This window comes from Habropoda laboriosa, unplaced genomic scaffold (assembly GCF_001263275.1).
Source record: "Habropoda laboriosa isolate 0110345459 unplaced genomic scaffold, ASM126327v1 scaffold22, whole genome shotgun sequence".
Classification (NCBI taxonomy): Eukaryota; Metazoa; Arthropoda; class Insecta; order Hymenoptera; family Apidae; genus Habropoda; species Habropoda laboriosa.
In genome coordinates this window covers 3,934,244-3,952,802 of record NW_017100261.1, presented here as the reverse complement: position 1 = coordinate 3,952,802, position 18,559 = coordinate 3,934,244, and the positions used below count along the sequence as shown (strand labels likewise).

The following is an 18,559-nucleotide window of genomic DNA, read 5'->3' as shown; positions in this document are numbered from 1 at the left end:
TATGATGATTATTTGTCATTATTATTATTATTAAGTAATTGACTAAATATGATTCAATAACTATTGTCTACTAAACACTCCATTTCATCATTAAGGCTTCTCTTCATTATTAGTGAATTATATAATCGATAGTTTTTTAATCACTTTTTATTTATCAGTTTGTAACAAATAACCTTAGCACTAGTAATTACAATGAATAACTATTAATGTTAAAACATATTCTATATTCTGCCTGTATTTAACGATAAAAAGGTACTAATATTTTAAATTACTTCGAAGGGCAAGCGCTTAAATTTAATTCGAAAGCGAAAGCTATCTTTTCAGAAAAGTATGCTATTGTGGTTATACTAAGAAGGATGTAAAATAGCTTGTCGAAGTCAGTAGTGCGCGTGAAATGAACACTTGAACGGTCGGCTGATTCTCATTGAATAAATTTGCATTCAACAGGAAGAACACGATCCGTAACTTGTCATCATTAGGTGTATCGCACCTGTAACCATGAATAATAATACAGGTGCTTCTTATCGTATACAACCGGAGAAATTTATGGAAACATGCTGACATTGCGCGTATGATCTTGTGTTATTATTTTTTTAACGAAACTTAACCTAAGGAAAGTTGAATTGATTACGAAACATACCTGTCAATAGAGCAAATAAACATACAATAATACGTATTTCTTTATAACGACAAATGTATACAAAATTTAGATTAAATCTTGTCTTTCAAACTAAATAATGGAGTGTATTAGTTCCAACGGAAATATTTTACAACGTAACTGTCACGAATAGTTTCAAACGCACTTTATTATATTGTGAAATAATTTCTGATAATATTATAAAACGTTTTCCACTTACATGTTTCTTAATCCAACTTTTTACTGGTCAAATTTATAGCCAATATTATATGTATAAAAATACGAAAAGAAAGTACTTACATATAAATCCACGAAAGGTTTTACGTTACACGAAACACACGAAATAGGTTAACGATATTTATCTATGTTTACTATTTACCAGTACTATTTCATTTGAATATGTTGGATAGCTATTCAACTGTATTTATAAAGTCTAGCGAAGTAACGATAGTATTTCTTATAATAATTCAGAATACATTTTGACAATATCCAAGGATAAATGAACTGTCAGCTATTCCGGTAAGATATACGACGCACTTATTCTGCGTAAATAGTTTAGATAAATATCTGTTCCCATGCTATGTTAGTCTACTATTATTTCGTCTTTTTATTAGAATTTTTGAATAAAGCTTTTATAAACGTATCATATAACATATTCTTCATATAAAATATAACGTATTTTTATTATATTTACTTGTGGAACGAGCTGGTACATTTTGGCGGGAAAAGAGTATACATTATATGACGCAATTACTTAGTGATCAATTTACTCGAGGTAAAGATATAAATAAAAAGAGTAATAATATAAAAACATTGCAATATTTAAGAAAAACAACATAAATAACGTTATCGTTATTGTAAAACATTTAATATGAAAGAATAAAAACAATAGAACGTGGACATATGTTTCTAACGAATTTTCAATGGCGTAGAATTCTAATAAATTAGATTTAGGATTTTCATTGGCGTAGAGGTATAATAATTTAAATAAATTAGAATTAGATAAGATTGTAATTACATAAAAGGGGTTGAAAATTCAAATAAAATAGGGATACAAAATTGAAACATATGTTCTACATAAAACGTAGTAGAATATGATATATTGAGAAATGAAATTATTAACCACAAAAGGTTGTGAAAAATTTTGCAAAAATAAGGTTAAGAGAAAGGTATTTATAACTACTTTTTCTAAATGCTACTTAAATTTTTAACAAGTCACCTACCAAACATTACGATACAAAATAAATAAAGATTTAGAAATTTTATTAATTTATTAGAATATATCGAAAGGCACTTTCTCCATACTAACTTTTAGACGAAATGTAAGATATTACAACAAGACAATTGTAAGAAATTAGTATTAACCAATAACTGTAAATACAATTAGTACGATGCACGTTATTGACATACAGGAACAAGACAGGTTTACTTTCATTTTACAAACTAACAATAATTTAAACCATTTTCGTTGATACCATTATTCTGATACAGTTATTCATAAATTTATACAAAGTTCACGATGAAACTGAATTTGTTGAAACAAAATTGTTCCAAAAATCAAATTCACTATTCATACTATCCTACATAGAAAATGCGAAACAAGATCGATATTACTGCTCGTGTATATTTTGCACTATACAGGGTGTCCCAGTTGTTTCTGATCAAACTTTGTCAGCATCTTCCATGGATACAAGTAACAAAAAAATGTTATACAAACGTAGGTCGTTTAAAGCTTCCTTAAAAAGTTACAACAAAACAACGAAACACAAAGAGAACAGCAACGAACTTACAATTACTATAATACAAAACAAGACTAACAACACCTCGAACGACCTCAAATCATAAACACACCTTGCACAATCTCCGCAGAAAAACCAACAGCCAAAGTTCGACCAGAAAAAAGCAGACACCCGTTGCATCGAACTTCTTACCTTCACACGGTACTCAATATTTCCCCGGGATAATTAAACGAGCTAATACCTCTAACAGCCGTGCAACGTCTAAAATGCAGCAGATAAAACGTGAGAGCGTGGTAAAAGCAGTGTCACGTGAATCTTGATATTTGAAATTCGAAACAGTTATCTGAATAAGAAGGAAGGAAGGAAGAAAGGAGTAACAAGAAGGCGTGCCTGTCAACGTCGATAAGAACAATTGTAGAGAGAGGAAAGAAGGAAGAGAGTGGATCGGTATATAGCTATAAGTGGAAAAAAGAGGAGAGACGTGAGCTGTCTATCTGTAAAGTCAGATGTGGAAAGAAGGGTGTGTGAGAGAGAGAGAGAGAGAGAGAGGAAGAGAGGAAGGTGGAAAAAGGTAGAACAGAGTATCCTTCTGTGCTGTGACTGGTCTGGACCGGTCGGCGGTGAAGTTATCGGAGGTCGTAGGTGGGTAAACGGCTAGGTGGATAGGTGGAAGAGGTTCTCCGGGCTTTGGATCCTGTCCGTTTCGATAGGATAGTAGGCGGTCGCAACCAGTTTCATAGGTCCCTTACGCTCGAGTTCGCAGGCGTCGAAAACAGGTGCTTGACTTGCGCCGTCGTACGGCCACACGTTTCGCTTTTCCTCGCAGAAACACGCCCTTCCTCCTGATTACGCCGACGCCTCCAACGCATCCGACGCCACCCTTGGACGCCTTCCTGTCCGTTTCAACCGTCAGACGCTCGCCAGACGTCAACGGAATTGCTTCTTTTATTTCCACCTTATTCCCTCCTTCTTTCGATGGGAGATCCCCCGCGTTTCCTCTTATGCATTCGTTCCAACTGTTTCGAAGGATAAGCGCCGATGCCTTATCTATGCTTCCGAGTTGTTTCGCTGGGAAATTAGTCGTAGGTGTGTGGGAGAATTGGTTGTTGTAATGGTTTTCGTTGGTGAACTTTTGTGCACACATGTTAGTTAGTTTAAATTTTGTGTAGGTAATTAGGTATCTGGGTAGTTATATTGTTCTTTTAACTGTTTTTTATGTTCTTGTGGAAGGATCGTGGAATTGGTCGGGATACTCATTTTTTGGACATTTTTACGTCGATATTTTAGGTATTAAGGAAAAGTTAGTTGCTTAGTTTAACCCTTCTGTAGGCAACTTGGACAATTTTTTGGGTTCCTCTGGAAGTATCGTGGAATTGCTCTGGATCTCCACTTTTTGGACATTTTTAAGTCGATATACGTTTCGATATTTTAGAAACTTTGACAATTTTTTGTGTTCCTATGGAAGTATCGTAGAATTACTCTGGATCTCTATTTTTTGGACATGTTTACGTTAATACACGTTTCCAAGATAAAAATTTGCGTAGACTGTTTTCAATGTTAAAGCTTGAAACAATGGTGGAATAGTTTGCTTGCCTACACAGGGGTTAACTATAATTGTATCGAGTCTAAACTGAATTATTGCTTTTATTGCTGGATCATGCTGTTTGGTGTTTCCTATGATTTAACAGTGTGCGTAGAATGCACCGTAATGTGATAGCAATTGGTGAAAATTGAAGTAGAAATATAAAATGCAGCGACTATGATCACAACCGAATGATTCGGTGAAGTAAATATTGTAGTGATGAAAATGTGTAATTATACGCCGCATATACGCAAAGAAAGAAAGTTATTAAATAGCAAATTAAAAGCAGATGTCCATTAGTTTATTGTTGAAATATTTGAAAATTGAATTGTATAAGATAAGACAATTTTATTACTACGATTCGTTTATGTCAGAAGAATACAAGTACAAAAAAAAAATGATCAATATTTTTCCCAAATGAAAATTGAATATTGAAAATTTTTTAAACAAATTGTTCGTAGTTGAAAGAAAAGTGGTATTATTGCACTAAAGAAATAAATGCATAACAGAATTTTATCTGTGTTAAAAGTTACTGTAAGATAGGTAGTTAATGAATCAAAAATCTTAATTAAAAATGTTTCCTTTATTTTATGCGTCTTACTATTCTAACGTCTTTAACATAATTCATTGATTTTCCTTGCAACAATTAATATCCAAAACGTTCGCAGCCAACTCACATAACTCGTTCATTCACACACTTGACAATCGATCTGTTCTTAAAATATTTTCTTCCAATATAATTATAAGTATTTACCTACTTACTACTTTTGGGAAATTGGTATTTAATGTTTTATCATATAAAATCAAAATAATAGATGAAAACCTCTTTCGTACAGGTTTTCATTAATTTTGAACCAGGTCGAACAAACCTTATCGTTCAACGAAACTTCCATCTAAGAAATTTCGAGATGCTTACAGTATTTTACTTTTTGCAAAATTGTACCGTAGCCTCGGAAAAGTCGCGTTTGAAGAGAAACTTTAGACGAATTGTGTTCCTTTCAAAAATCATTTCCACACGATTCTGTACACTTTTCCCAACGATTAACTAGTTTTAAATTTATAAAAATCATTAACTTTTGAATACAAAAATTCTTTCAATGCTGCTTTTGCAGTGTCTTCATTTCAGAATAATTTATTTGTTAAAGAAATTGTTTAAGTAATTGAAGAAACGGTAGTCTGTTGGGAAAGGTCGAGTGATTAGGGGAAGATCTAGCAAAATTTCATATTCTTTACCATAGATTATTTTCAATAAATCATTGACTGCCTTATCAGGTCTTCCTCTTCATTCATTTTCCAAAGAATGGCTTTTGAAATAAATTATTTATTATTCAACGGCCATACAAATGTTTGTCATTTAGTAGTGTTAAGCTTAATTATTAAGGAAATTTATTTTAAATATAAAAAGATAAGCGTCAATCAAGTGCTTTTTTACTAAAATTTAAAAAACTTCAAAAAGTGAAGTGAACCACTTTGGCCTTTGAACGGCTTATATGTGATATCGGAGAGAAGTATAATAAATATGTATATGGTACCGACTCGCTAATTTTTGCTGTTAAAAAAACGACATTTCATTTGCACCAATCTAATATTATCGTTTGTAACTTTCCGAGATTATTTGATATGAATCTAATTGTTCAATCTCGTTTCAGTTACGGAAAAATCCTTCCTTGGAAGGTCGCTGATGGATCATTCCGACGTAGCTGGGCGTTCTAGTGTCAATCAACAGTGTATCAACGTAAAAGTAAGTAGTTTTCCAGCACTTTAATTATGCACACGAACAGATCGCGTAGAATATCGAACGAGTGACAGTTTCGGCTGATAAATGTGTGCTTACACCCCTGTGACGTAAGTATTAGGGCACTTATTGAACGTGAATTAAATCTAAGCAGTCATTACCAAATTATTAAAACTCCAAAAACATTATTCAGATGGAAATTTCGTAATATAATTTTGCTGCTATTATTAATTCGGGCAATAATTAGAGAGAATTTTGCTCTTCTTCGATGCACTTTCTTCCCTAATTCTCGCAAATTGAGATTTTCTGGATATCAAAAATCGCACTTTTCTTGCAACAATGGTTTGCCAAAAGTACACTCTAGCAGTATTTGGAAATATTAAGAGTGGATAAGTTTAAAATCTACCAAAACCTTTGGAAATCCTTCGAAACCTGTGGAAGTCTGCTAAAACCTACTGTATTCTACTGAATTCTTCTCAAAATTCGCTAAAACCTACGGAAACCTACTGAATTTCACAGACGTCCTCTGAAATCTGCTTACTAAATGTGAAGCAAACCTTTTTGTCATTACAGTGTCTCAATATAAAATTATTCAACACACAAAAGTTATTAAAGAATTATTAAGATCTTAAAAGAAATGATGTAAAAATATATTTAAAATAAAATTACTTCTTACTGACACATCACACTAACTTCGTCGAAAAAAAGTGCAATTTAACCCTTTAACTAACCCAAAACTAATCGTCCACAGCTACAATTTAAAAAAATTATTTTCTCTCACTTTCCCTATCGCCTTAACCTTTCTACTATCACAAAAACACAAATCACAGCATCGCAAGTACCGGCAAACCATCATAATTTCAGTACTCTTAAGGAACCAATTAAAAAAGAAACAAAATAGATCATTTTCGGCGCTCCAAGTTGACAAAAAGAGTGTGCTCCTCGAAGGGTTAAATTCTTCTCGTACGAACGTACCGGGTGTCCCGATACTTACGTCCGCGCAGTGTATATATACACAATTAGACGGCAGAAGCTCGAGGCCGAGGGATAGAAGTAGAGTTGAAACGAGGTCAAGCAGGAAGAAAAGTAGTGGTAACCACGGTGGTAACCGTGAGTATAGCCGGAGGTGGTGAAGTGCGGAAGGTAGTAGTGGCACGTGAATTCGCGCGTAAGTAGAGGAGGTAGAGGAGGTCAACTGGTGGCAGGTGGAGAATTGAAAGCATAGGCGGAGCCTTCAGTTCCGCCTCCACCTACTATCCCACCTCTTACTATACCGTTCTCTTTTCCGGACCTTTTCCAACCTTCCCTCTCCCTCTCTTTTTTTTTTCTACCCGTGCTACCATTTGCCTCTTTCTCTCTTTCTTTCGCTTACCCGAACCTGCGTGTGTGTGTGTGCACGTACTACAGGCTATCTCTTCTAAGCTTTCTCGTTCACCTTTTTCCCTCGCCGCCCAGCAGAGTCGCGAGACACTTCCTCTTTACTCCTTCGCGATGTCTCTCACTTTCCCCCCACTCCATCCCCACTCCGCCACCCTATTTCCCCCTCTCCTTTCCTTAATCAGGCTCCGGTGATCCGCTGTCTTTCTTCCTGGTTGAAAAGAGTCGATCTATACGCGATCGTTTCGCGAAAGCGCACCTGCAAACCGCACCAACCCCACCTTCTCTTTCGCCTTTACCAGTTCCACCTACTCGAGCGCCTATCACTTTACGCGCGCTACTCTAACGGGCTACAGCCATTTTGCGGCAGCGTTTTTTTCTCGCTTCGGATAACCCGAACCGTTGGTAACGCTTTGTTTTGTTCTTGGAGCGGAGGTGAAACGACTTTGAGCAACTTTTTTTTGGGTAGTTTTAAGTAAGGAGGGGAAATTAGAGGTTGTCCGCTTTGAGAAGTCTCTGGGATGGTATTGTTGCGTTTCAGTGGTGTGCTTGATTAATGTTTGGGTCGAGTATGGTTGGATACATGAAACAGTGTAGTAGCGAAATTTTTCTTTAGATTTTAGCTATATTGTGGGACAGCAGATGGGTGAAGCACTGAAATGTTTGTAAAGAAATATGTAGAGTGCTATGTTCCTGCATTGTGAGTTTAAAGGGAATGGAGGTGAGGCTGTGATGTTAAGAAATAGAGAGAATCGAGAATTTTAGAGTAATACAGTTGACTTTGTGTAATGTTGTTACAAGAATTTATTTATTTCTTTACGATTAAATACACTTACACCGGCGCTCGTAAGTATTAGGACACCTCTTACGTTCTTGTAGAAAGTGTTAGAGATTTAAATTGCATTCCTTTCCGACAAAATTAGCGTGATATGTTAGTAACTATTTCGAGATTCTGGAACGAATGATTTGAATAATTTATTAAAATAATTTAAATTTAATAATTGTAACAGATTTATAATAGTGTGGCGACCGCCACGGGGGCCTACGTACCTAGGCCTGGCGACTCTTGGCTCTCGAGGCGAAGTTTCCTCCGAGTTTCTTCGTCCTCGAGGACAAGAGTATTGCCTTGGCAATGTAGGTCCGCGCCTCCACTTCCTGGGACTTTCCCAGGGAAAAGGGGCTACTTAAGGGAGCCCCGAAAAAGGCACGAGGCCTTTTGTCGTGGACACTCTTACCGCATATATACCTCGTGTCGCCTATACACTTTAAAATTAGTTTAAGTGTTATCGGTTAAATAAATATATTTTTGTTAAGCAACCACGTCTCTCCCAAAATAGGTAGAATTACTATGTTCCACCTAAGGTCTAAAGGAAGTCTGTCTAAATTGTCTTCACCTGCTTCTGTTACACAGTTCTTCTACTCTGTCACATCGTCGTAACTATCTTCACCGTATAAATTTTGTTATTTATCGAATTGTAAACACTACTAATAATAAAAAGGCGTTGTGGCTGCAGACTGTTTGTTGGCACGCCATCGTAGAAAATCAAATTATATTTTCAAGCTGTCGAATGCAAAGAACAACGTGTTGCACCAGTCTTTAGAAGGCTCGAAACTGAGCTCGTGTTAATTTATATTACGAAAAACAAAAGAGCAAAAGTCACCAAAGACTCGTAAATTCCATAAGAGTGCACGAAAGATGTAATTGGTTTTCATGAAAAATATTCGTGCAAATTTTGTTCCTCTTTGTAAAGATTATCAATGTTTATTAGATATTTAAGGATATGACAAAGTTTCTGTCTAAGTTTGGGTCAAATCTACCGAATTTCCGCAGAAGGGTTAAGAAAAGTAACGATCAATTTTATCGTATGCGTTTATTAAATACAATAGTTATAAAGATACCGTTAAACAGTATTTTCTTATCGAAATGCGTGCCATAGCGAAAGGGTTGAAGTGCTAAATTGCTGCGACTTACCGTAACTCGTATATTTTCGGTCAGCAGGAGAAGATATCGCGTATGAGTTTCAATAAAACCTCCTAGTGAAAGGAAAAATTTTGTTCTCTCTCTAAAAAAAAAAGATCAAAACGACAATTTAACGCGAAAGATAGCGGACTGAGAATCAGGGAAGCTTCCCGCGCGGTGAACGCAAGCTCGTCACTCGGTGGCGCGTTGGCGACTAATTTCGCCGTAACGAAAGGGTTGAGGGTAAATTAGGAATCGATTTTTAACGGTACGCAGAACCTGCTGGAAATTCCGTAATTTTGCCAAATTTCTATCAGAGACGCTGATTGAGAATTGAAATTCTTTAACTACGTGTAGTGATTTTCCTCCAAGTCGCATCCTGGAAGCGAATGCAGAAAAGTGGGACCTAGGATTGTTCAATTAAAAGCTAAGGTCGTCTCCCTATTACGTCTACAGTTGAAGTATTTCCTAGGTCCCTCTTTTCACTGTGCGTAGGCTTACGATAAGTCAATCGCCGCTGAGGGTAACTTGACTGGGCATTCTTTCGAGAGAAAGTTAGTTCGTCTTCCAGTGATTTTCAAAATTAAAAAAAAAATATACAATCCTTGACCAAAGGAAAATTGACTGCTTCAAAAACGGCACTGTCCTGTGTTCACGCAGCGTAAGCCTAAACATGTAGCCTTAATACACAGAAATTTATAATGTTTATAAATACAGTAGTGCACACATAAGCGTCCGCATTCGGTCCCGACTGCGGACGCTTAAGTGGGGAGGTGACTCCTGCGAATTTAACTAAACGAAAGAGAGGAGATGTGTCTGAGTGGGATACTGATATATCAAGGAGTCGATATCGAATACTTTGTTTCATTCGGCATGCTCGAACTCCACTCCAAAGTCCCATTTCTAAGAATTGGTGGGGATAGCGACGGACGCTTATGTGTGCACTACTGTATTAGGACACTCATTATGTTCGGTACAAAAAGTATTTAAATTAGCGATTTAATTACATTTCCTCGTCGAAGTTAGTACGGTATAGAGCTCAGGAGTTTGCCCTTGGAAGGAACGTGGGTCTGATTAGGTCGTATCCCCGTAATCCCACTTTTTCTAACATAATCATAGAAATAGGGCACACGTACTGTCTTCAAAGAGCGACACTAATATACGACCTTCGTAAGATAAACCTTCAGTTGTCATTAGCTAATTAGTCCTCACGTTAAAGCATGTCACTGTATTCTAACTTTTCTAAATAGCTGCAATTAGTGTACTTAGTTACTGCATACTCCTGTCTAATACTTGCAATATCATTTTAACAAATCTCCTATGAGATTTAAAATAAAAAAAGCATCAACGAATCGCACCTCGTGGCCCAAATTTGAGCGATGCGAGCTTTAAGTGCCCTTCTTGCCCCGAGGGCAAACTTGTGAGCACCGCACAGTATCTACTTGTTAAATAATTTTTTCACGACCCTAATAATTTTCTGACGACTGTTCAAATTTTCTTCACGCTCGATAAGTGTCCCAATACTTAAGTACCAAAAATTAAAACTGTACCACGTACCTCCACTTCCGATTTAACTCGGCGAGCTTCTCTAAGCGTCTGCTTCAACCTGAAACGAACCGTCCGCACACTTTTCATTCACAGGATTTTCAACAATGAAAGGAAATTTATTACCTATTCGTGAGAACAAAGAAAAGAAGAAGAAGAGATTCGAAAAGAACGACAATTCCACATTCCATGATTGTTTTATTTCGATTACAGAACAACGCTCACACAACAGGGAGTCGACTTCTTCTGCAGTTTGTAACTGGTTCGTGTATTTACAAGAGTTTCCTCTGCGTGCGCGAACAGACACGCATCCATCTAAAATCTTAATCTACAGAGAGGGAAAGACAATGTGTCATGTGCATTTTCCAAAAACAAAAAGACAAACAATCGCCATTTTCCAGGCGTTCCTGAAGCATTCACGTTTTCCTCGACGCGCTGCTGACGAATATCTTTCGTTTCTCGTAGGACCTGCTTTCATCGTCTCTCAAACAATCGTTCGAGATTGTTTCAAACTAAACTTAATCATCCGATCATCGTTCAACGCAACATTTTCACAGCTAATTATCGATTTTCTCGTGTTCGCAAACATTTTTCCTTGGACCGTTCAAACTTCACTTCGTAAAATGTTCCAAGAGAAATGGAAGAAAATCAGAATATCTTGGAAAAATTCTTCGTTCCTTGTCGTTCTTTCTTTTTTTTTTCATTTCAACGCAAAAAATTGAAAATTTTGTTAATCTCGATCCTGCTTCTACCGAATTAGGTTTCTCGTCGTACTCGAGTGCTCCATCGTCCACGCTGCCGATAATCAAAGAGACAAAAAGCGTCAGTCAAAACGGATAACGAATTTTCTGGAAAAAAAAAGAGAGAAAAAAAATTAATTCTCGTTTGACCCGATCTTTCTTTTCTTCGTACCTTGTATATTTCGTTTCTTTCTTCCTTCTCCGAGTTTCGCATGTCTTACAGACAAATTTCTCCCAATTCCACTCGTTAATTAATCGTCCAGTTTTCTTAATTTTCACTCGCTGATTATTTCGGTTCGTTAAAATATATGTCGCTTCTGAATGATCCATTTCATCGTGACGTACGTAAAAGTGTTCAGATAAAATGAGACAGTGCTTACTTTACAATTGTTTTTCAAAAATAAAATTCGCCTCATATATAGATTCCTTTCAAAATTCACTCTCCTTTGACGTACGTCTTACAATGAATTCGTCGGATCTTTACAAACAGTTCAATGCTTTCGTGAAAGTGTCTACTTAGAAAAATCAACCTTGGCAATTATTCGAAATACCTATTTCTCGATAAATTCAACGACGAGCTTGTGCCTCCATTATTTCAAAAAACTCAACGAAACGTACACTCTCATAGGTGAAACCGAAAAAAGAGTATCATCGTAGCTCAACTGAAATGAACGTCGCCTGTGCAATTACACTGTTTAACGTCTAAATTGCATATATTCTATAAATATTATACGTATAATATTTATCGTCGAAAAACAAACGCATAGTTGTTCTTCCTTTGGATAACTTTCTTTTTCTTGCTCCAGTTTGAAATGAGACAAAAGATCGCGTGACAAGTAGTTAGATGCTCGTGTCGCGAAGAAACAGAGCTGAAATGAAGGTAAATACATTTTCCACCGTTCACGCGAGACTCTGTAACACTAAATACCGAAAAATTCTACCGATAAGGATAACAAAGTTGTCGGGTTACATTTCTCATGCATACATAAATATTCGGTGAAAAATCGAACTCTCGGTGAATCGTAGATGCGGATTATAAGTGTTTGTTTCCCGTTCGTGGAGGAGGAGTAAGAGAAAAACGGTAGATCCAGCAAAAGGGCAACTTTAAGGTAGAAGCCAGTTGTTCCAAGTAACACCTAGAGTTTTAGGTACGCGCGAACAATCTTCGATTCGAATCAGACTCCTCCGATACTGTGCTGAAAAAATTTCTCGCCCTCCGATCGTAATCAGACTCGTGGAAGTTCATTGTACCCGTTGTCAGCTTCACTGCTAGCAGTAGCTTTTAGGGGTGCGAAAATGGGGCAAACTTTGGGAATTTGTTTTTAGGTAATTGTTGGAGGAAATGTTTCAATCTTTTTGGGAGATGTAAATGTAGGTTTCAGCTTTCTTGTGGAATTTTTGGAAAGTGAAATGTTGCAAAATGGAGGAGTTATTGTGGAACATCTTGTGTTAGGACGTGGATTGCTGGCAAGGATTGGAACGTCTGAAATGAAAAATTCTTGGTGATTTATGAGTAGAAATGTATTATATACGATGTAGCAAACGATTTTTTCGATATCTCGATTGTTTAATTTTTTGGAAATTTTTGAAGTTGATTCTTTTTCGGTGAAAAGAAGTTTTTCATATTAAAACTGCCACCATTTCTGTAATAATTGAAATTTTTGGAAAATATTACGGTACATTGTAGGTAATACATTTCTATCTATGAAACAACAAGAATTTTTTATTTCAGACGTTCTAATCTTTTCCAGCGACGGCTGATAGCAATTGATGTTCTACTAGCACGAGAGATTTCGCAATTACCGAATAACTCCTCCATTTTACAACATTTTGCTTTCCAAAAATTCCCCAAGAAAGCCAAAACTCACATTTACATTCCCCCCCAAAATTGGAACATTTCATCCACTAGTTACCCACAAAAAAAATTCACAAACTCCCCATTTTCAGACTCCTCAAAATCTTGCAATCCCCTTAAAAAAAAGCAGGCTCAGAAGAATTCCGGGGACACAGTAGCAAACGAAAACCAGAAAAAGAAAGGAAAAGAAAGAAAAAAAAAACAGAAACGTGTGTATAGTTAACGAACAATGCGTCGTAATTGTATAATTAAATTATTAAAATATTTCTATTTCCAACCTTCGAGAAAAATGTCGCTCGATCCTCGTTACTCTTCTTCTTAATCTTCTCGTGTCTCGAGACAAGACTGTACTTTTCTTTCTCCAAAAAAGAACGTATCATTTTATTACTAACGTTACATAATAATTACCTATTTATACCTAAATAACTTAATGCCGACGACGATAACAGTTACATATTATGCAAAAGAGGGTGGGTCGCGCGGGTCCTTAATAACAGGGTGAAAAGTTCTGTGTGCGTGTGTTTATGTACGAACGATAATAAAACATGATCGATACTGCTCAACTCTTCGCTTCAATCGAGACATTATTCACGCGTGCCCTTCACGGTTTCATCTTTTAATTTACTAACGCTACAGTGCGTTATCGTTTACGTGGTAAATCTAAAAGGAGCTTTAATTTAACGAGACGCATAAATATATACAGATATTTACACGATTCGAATACGCGAAACACGTCGACTTCTTTTTTGTTTTTTCATCATTTTTCATCCATAATCGGATTATCCTACGAACAACTCAGAACCAACGGCTTCCTTTTTCTTTTCTTTCTCTTTTGGCACACGTTTCTTTTCACTCCTTTCACATGTAGATACGCCGCAAATCTGAAGGCGACGTTATCATGTTGCACTGTGGACACAGCTTTTTTGCACCCTGAAAGGGACGACAACGGTTTTCAATATCTTCCAGGTGTTTCAACCCTTTCATCGCTGAGACCGAGTTCAACGCGTCTGTGATTTTAGATTTTTGGAATTTTGGAAGACGGTAGATCTTTTAAACCACGGCTGGAAAATCTTTCGTTCAATTAACCCCTCGACAATTTATCCCGAGTGAAACTCGGGAAGAGAGTCAAATATCTAAGTGTTCAGCTCGAGAGAGAGTCTCAGGAAGAAAGTTCGAAAAGGACGAGATATTATTTCTTTTGAGAATGATCACACATGGGCATAACTGTTAAAAAGATACCAAATTTCTTTTACCTTGATTCATAATTTTGTTAGACTGCCGAAGGGTTAAAGGCGGAAGTACGCGAAGGATTAAATTAAGGTAAAAATGTGCGAGCGAATTTTCAAAGCAACAGCAACGAAAGGGTTAAGCTTCCTCGGGAGGAATTTTCAATTCCTTCGCATCGTTTCATTATGAAATTACGAGGGTGAATCAATCGTTGTATATTTATCAAATCTGTTGATTCTCTGCGACTCGACTTTTCTTCGTTCGTGATAAGAAAAATTATGGTTCGTGACAATTTTACATTTCTACGAGAGAAGTGATAATTGAGCCACTTGGAAGCCGAAATGATTAACTTTAGGTTTTGAAATTCATCTAATTTTAGTATCAAGGCACATGCTTGGTGCTTAACTTTTCATAAATGAAAAAAATTTAATCAATTTAATTTGACGGAGTTAGCCACTTTGGCCTCTGAGCGGCTAAATTATTACGGAGAACAATTTAATGCAATAAATTGAAAAATTGACTTGCATAGAGAGTAAATTAATTTTTAGCTGTTACATTTCACTCGAATTGCGAACGATTATTTTGGAAAGATCGTGTAAGGAAGATATTAGCGAAACTGTATGCAAAGGAGGATGTTAAAGAAGGGCAATTTTGGCATACGGCCGGAACGAGAAATTTTTTTACAGCATGATTCTACGCATTCTAAGGAACGAAAAATGTAATTGTCATTTTTCCCGGAAATGATGGGAAAGTTATGAGAAATGCGGTTCAAGGTAAGAGTACGACCATACTTGTAACTTATATTCCGTCTCGTTTACTTCGAACGATGGTCTGTTCGTGAATTAACTACTTAGAAACTCATATTGAGTATTGTTTACAAAGATTGTTGTACACTAGTGTTTAATAAGAACCAAAAATAATGAAAAATAATTAATGACAAATTAATCGAAACAAGGAATTCTTTGATGACACGATGCTTATATTCGAAGCAATCAGGAACCAATAATTATTTATTCTAGAAGTGATAGAAGTTATAATAAACTATCGTAAATATAATAAAATAATCGTCATGACGGGGATACAATAAAAAAGTAAGATTCTAACAGAATTTGCATTTGTATTTCTCCATTAATTTTTTCTCCTGACTTTTTTTACTCGCACGAGAGTTCTGTCAAGAATACGAAACTGCTTTGTGTTTGCAAAGCAACTGTTTATTCGAGTCGTAACTCTCAGAGAGTTGAGCGATGCTCTTAGACAGTCACTCTCAGGCGCAGTGTCCACTCGCGAGAGATACGCTCAAGAGCAACTAGCGATAGTTTTACTCTGAAAAGGACAGTGTAACGGTTTGAATTTGAAAAGGGCGCGTATGTTTACCGTGATCGGCGTGCGTCCGCCGAGCGGCGCTGGGAGCGGCGATCGCGCATGCGTCGAGCGAAAAAAAGTATGGCGTATTGTGTTGTGTTAAGACCACGTGCGTGACGTTTGTTCTCGGTTTTGCCAATAAAAGTAATATAAAATCAGAAAATTCTTTTCCCGCTAACTCTTTTCTGTGCGTGAAGAGACAGCTAGCTTTATGTTTGGCTCGACGTACGTACAGCGACCCAGTTACGAGGCGAACGAGTGCCTCAAAAATTCTTTTCCCGCTAACTCTTTTCTGTGCGTGAACAGACAGCTAGCTTTATGTTTGGCTCGACGTACGTACAGCGACCCAGTTACGAGGCGAACGAGTGCCTCAACGAACGTCGCTTATACTGCGCGATTATAGTCTTGTAGGGAATACATCGAACAACGCGTTTTCGATTATACGCGGATTTCCAATCAATTTACGTACTTAGCGTATTCGGTCGTGTGAATTAAGTGCCGCTGCATACAAGAAGCTAGTGCACCGAATTCAAGTACACAACGAACAGCTCAGCTTAGGAGAAAAATCAAGCGAAAATAGAGGAGAGCCTACGTATAGCTAATTAGATCAATTACTGCAACAATTTCGTTTTATCGTATCCTAAGTTTATTTTTCTTCTAAAGGAGAGCCTACGTATAGCTAATTAGATCAATTACTGCAACAATTTCGTTTTATCGTATCCTAAATTTATTTTTCTTCTAATAAGATGTGTTATAGCTATGAAACAACGACAAATTAGGTTTTTTTACCGTGTCTCCCCGAGACATATACATATTCTATCCTTTTCTGGAAAAACACTGTCTCTTAGTAAACAACTAAGTCTTTGCACACGACCTACTTCGTTTGTTATTATTCTAACGACAATATACGACAATTGACACGCAGTGCAGATGATCGGACTTCAGTTTTCCAGTTTTCAGTTTTGCGACATCTCTAACCTACGCGTAGTTCGATAGAACACTGTATGCATACACATATATGATTAGACTGATATGCAAGATCATACTTGTTCCTCTGGCTTTCGTAGTGTTAACTTACATAGTGTTAAAAACAGTTAATTTACGAACAGACCATCATCCGAAGTAAACGAGACGGAATATAAGTTACAAGTATGGTCGTACTCTTACCTTGAACCGTATTTCTCATAACTTTTCCAATCATTTTCGGGAAAAATGACAATTACATTTTTTCTTCCTTAGGATGCGTAGAATCATGCTGTACAAAAATTTTTCGTTCCGGCCGTATGCCAAAATTGACCTTCTTTAACGAATTTTAATTCATCAAAGTAAGTATTTGTAACTTACCAACGTGTGTAACCAGCATTGCTCGCAATGCACATGCCAACAGCATACAGAAGTGACGGGCTTTTTGTATTGTTCCTATGGATACAAGCAAGTGAACATTTCTTTATCGACATATAGCAAAATAGGCAGGCAGAATGAAAATTAAATTTTACTTCGTTATTTTGAAATATTCGATAATTCGACAATGACAAAGGAATTTCGAAGTTAATGTGACAACGATATACTACAGCTTCATAAAAATTTGCTCTTTTACAATATTATTAATTTTATGAAATCAAACTAAACAGTGGAAACGAAAATAGTGATATTTTGTAAATATTGATAATTTAATTCCCACGCGTGTAAGTCGTTCATATTAAATGAAACGTACGAAGAAAAATGTAATAATGATTGCACCATTTGGGGGTGCACAGTACTCATTATGCGGAGTAAAAAATAACGCATAGGTCGAAAAATCCGTATTTTCGGGAATCGAGAAACGAGGCTAATTTCTGTTTCACTGGTTTCCTTCTTTTGCGTAACAAACATAACGATCGTAACATACTTTCAAGACTCTGAAACTCCGAAAGAATTACTTTCTTTGGAAAACGTGTATCGAATATTATCGAAATTATTTTAAACAAAAAATATCGCGAACTTTCAGGATAATCTAATATCATCGAACGATCTGGAGACCAATGGCGATTTGTAAGAATTTGTAACGATAGAGCTGTAACAATAAAACTGAAAAAATCACTACGAACTGAAAAAATTATATCCTACAAAATGAATTATATAAAATACCACGCATCGATATGCCATTACTAACAAAAAATAACGTACAAATTAATTCGGTGCCCTTTTTCACAAAGCCTAAACAAAGAGGAAATTCGTCAGTTGATAAATTTCCAGTAAATACAAAAATCTCATCCAAAATAACAAAAATTATCTCGAACACTAAAATTATATTTAACTTCTCCTAAATAAACACTGAAGCTCCTGCAAAAAGCCACCGAATTAACTCGCACACCTACTACAGTGACTCTTACTAATATTCGGGCATTCTTTAGAACAGTATAACTTTTTCTAAATTGGACTTAACGACTTGAGTTTTTTTTGAGGAGTTAGAAGGATTGGTATACTAGACGACGCGTATAAAATTTTTTGAAAATATTTCAATTTGTGAAGAAAATTGTAAAGGTTACTGTTTACAACTTTTTTACCGGAGCTTGTAACGAAAATTTAAAACATACGTTTTGTAGATTTATGTCAATTATACGCATGCTGAAAATTTCATCGAAATCGGTAGATGGAGAAACAAGCGACAGGCATCGAAAGATGTAGGAATCTTCAGATTTATTACAATTATAGGCCGAACGTCGTGAAATAGTGCGATTTCCACAATTTTTAACGATTTGTAGCTCATAGTAATATTAACCGATTCCGATAAAATTTTCAGCATGCGTATAATTGGCAT

At 36.3% G+C, this 18,559-nt stretch overlaps 1 protein-coding gene across 1 annotated transcript in view; it reads right to left on the bottom strand.

The window, feature by feature from the left end:
• Nucleotides 1-14,028: 14,028 nt before the first annotated feature.
• The window catches only part of LOC108572621 (E3 ubiquitin-protein ligase RNF220-like), a 94,335-nt gene continuing 89,804 nt past the window's right edge, over nt 14,029-18,559 (bottom strand). Inside the window, 2 exon segments of the mRNA XM_017934877.1 lie at nt 14,029-14,100; nt 17,104-17,178. Of these exon segments, the coding sequence (XP_017790366.1) occupies nt 14,029-14,100; nt 17,104-17,178 (147 nt within the window).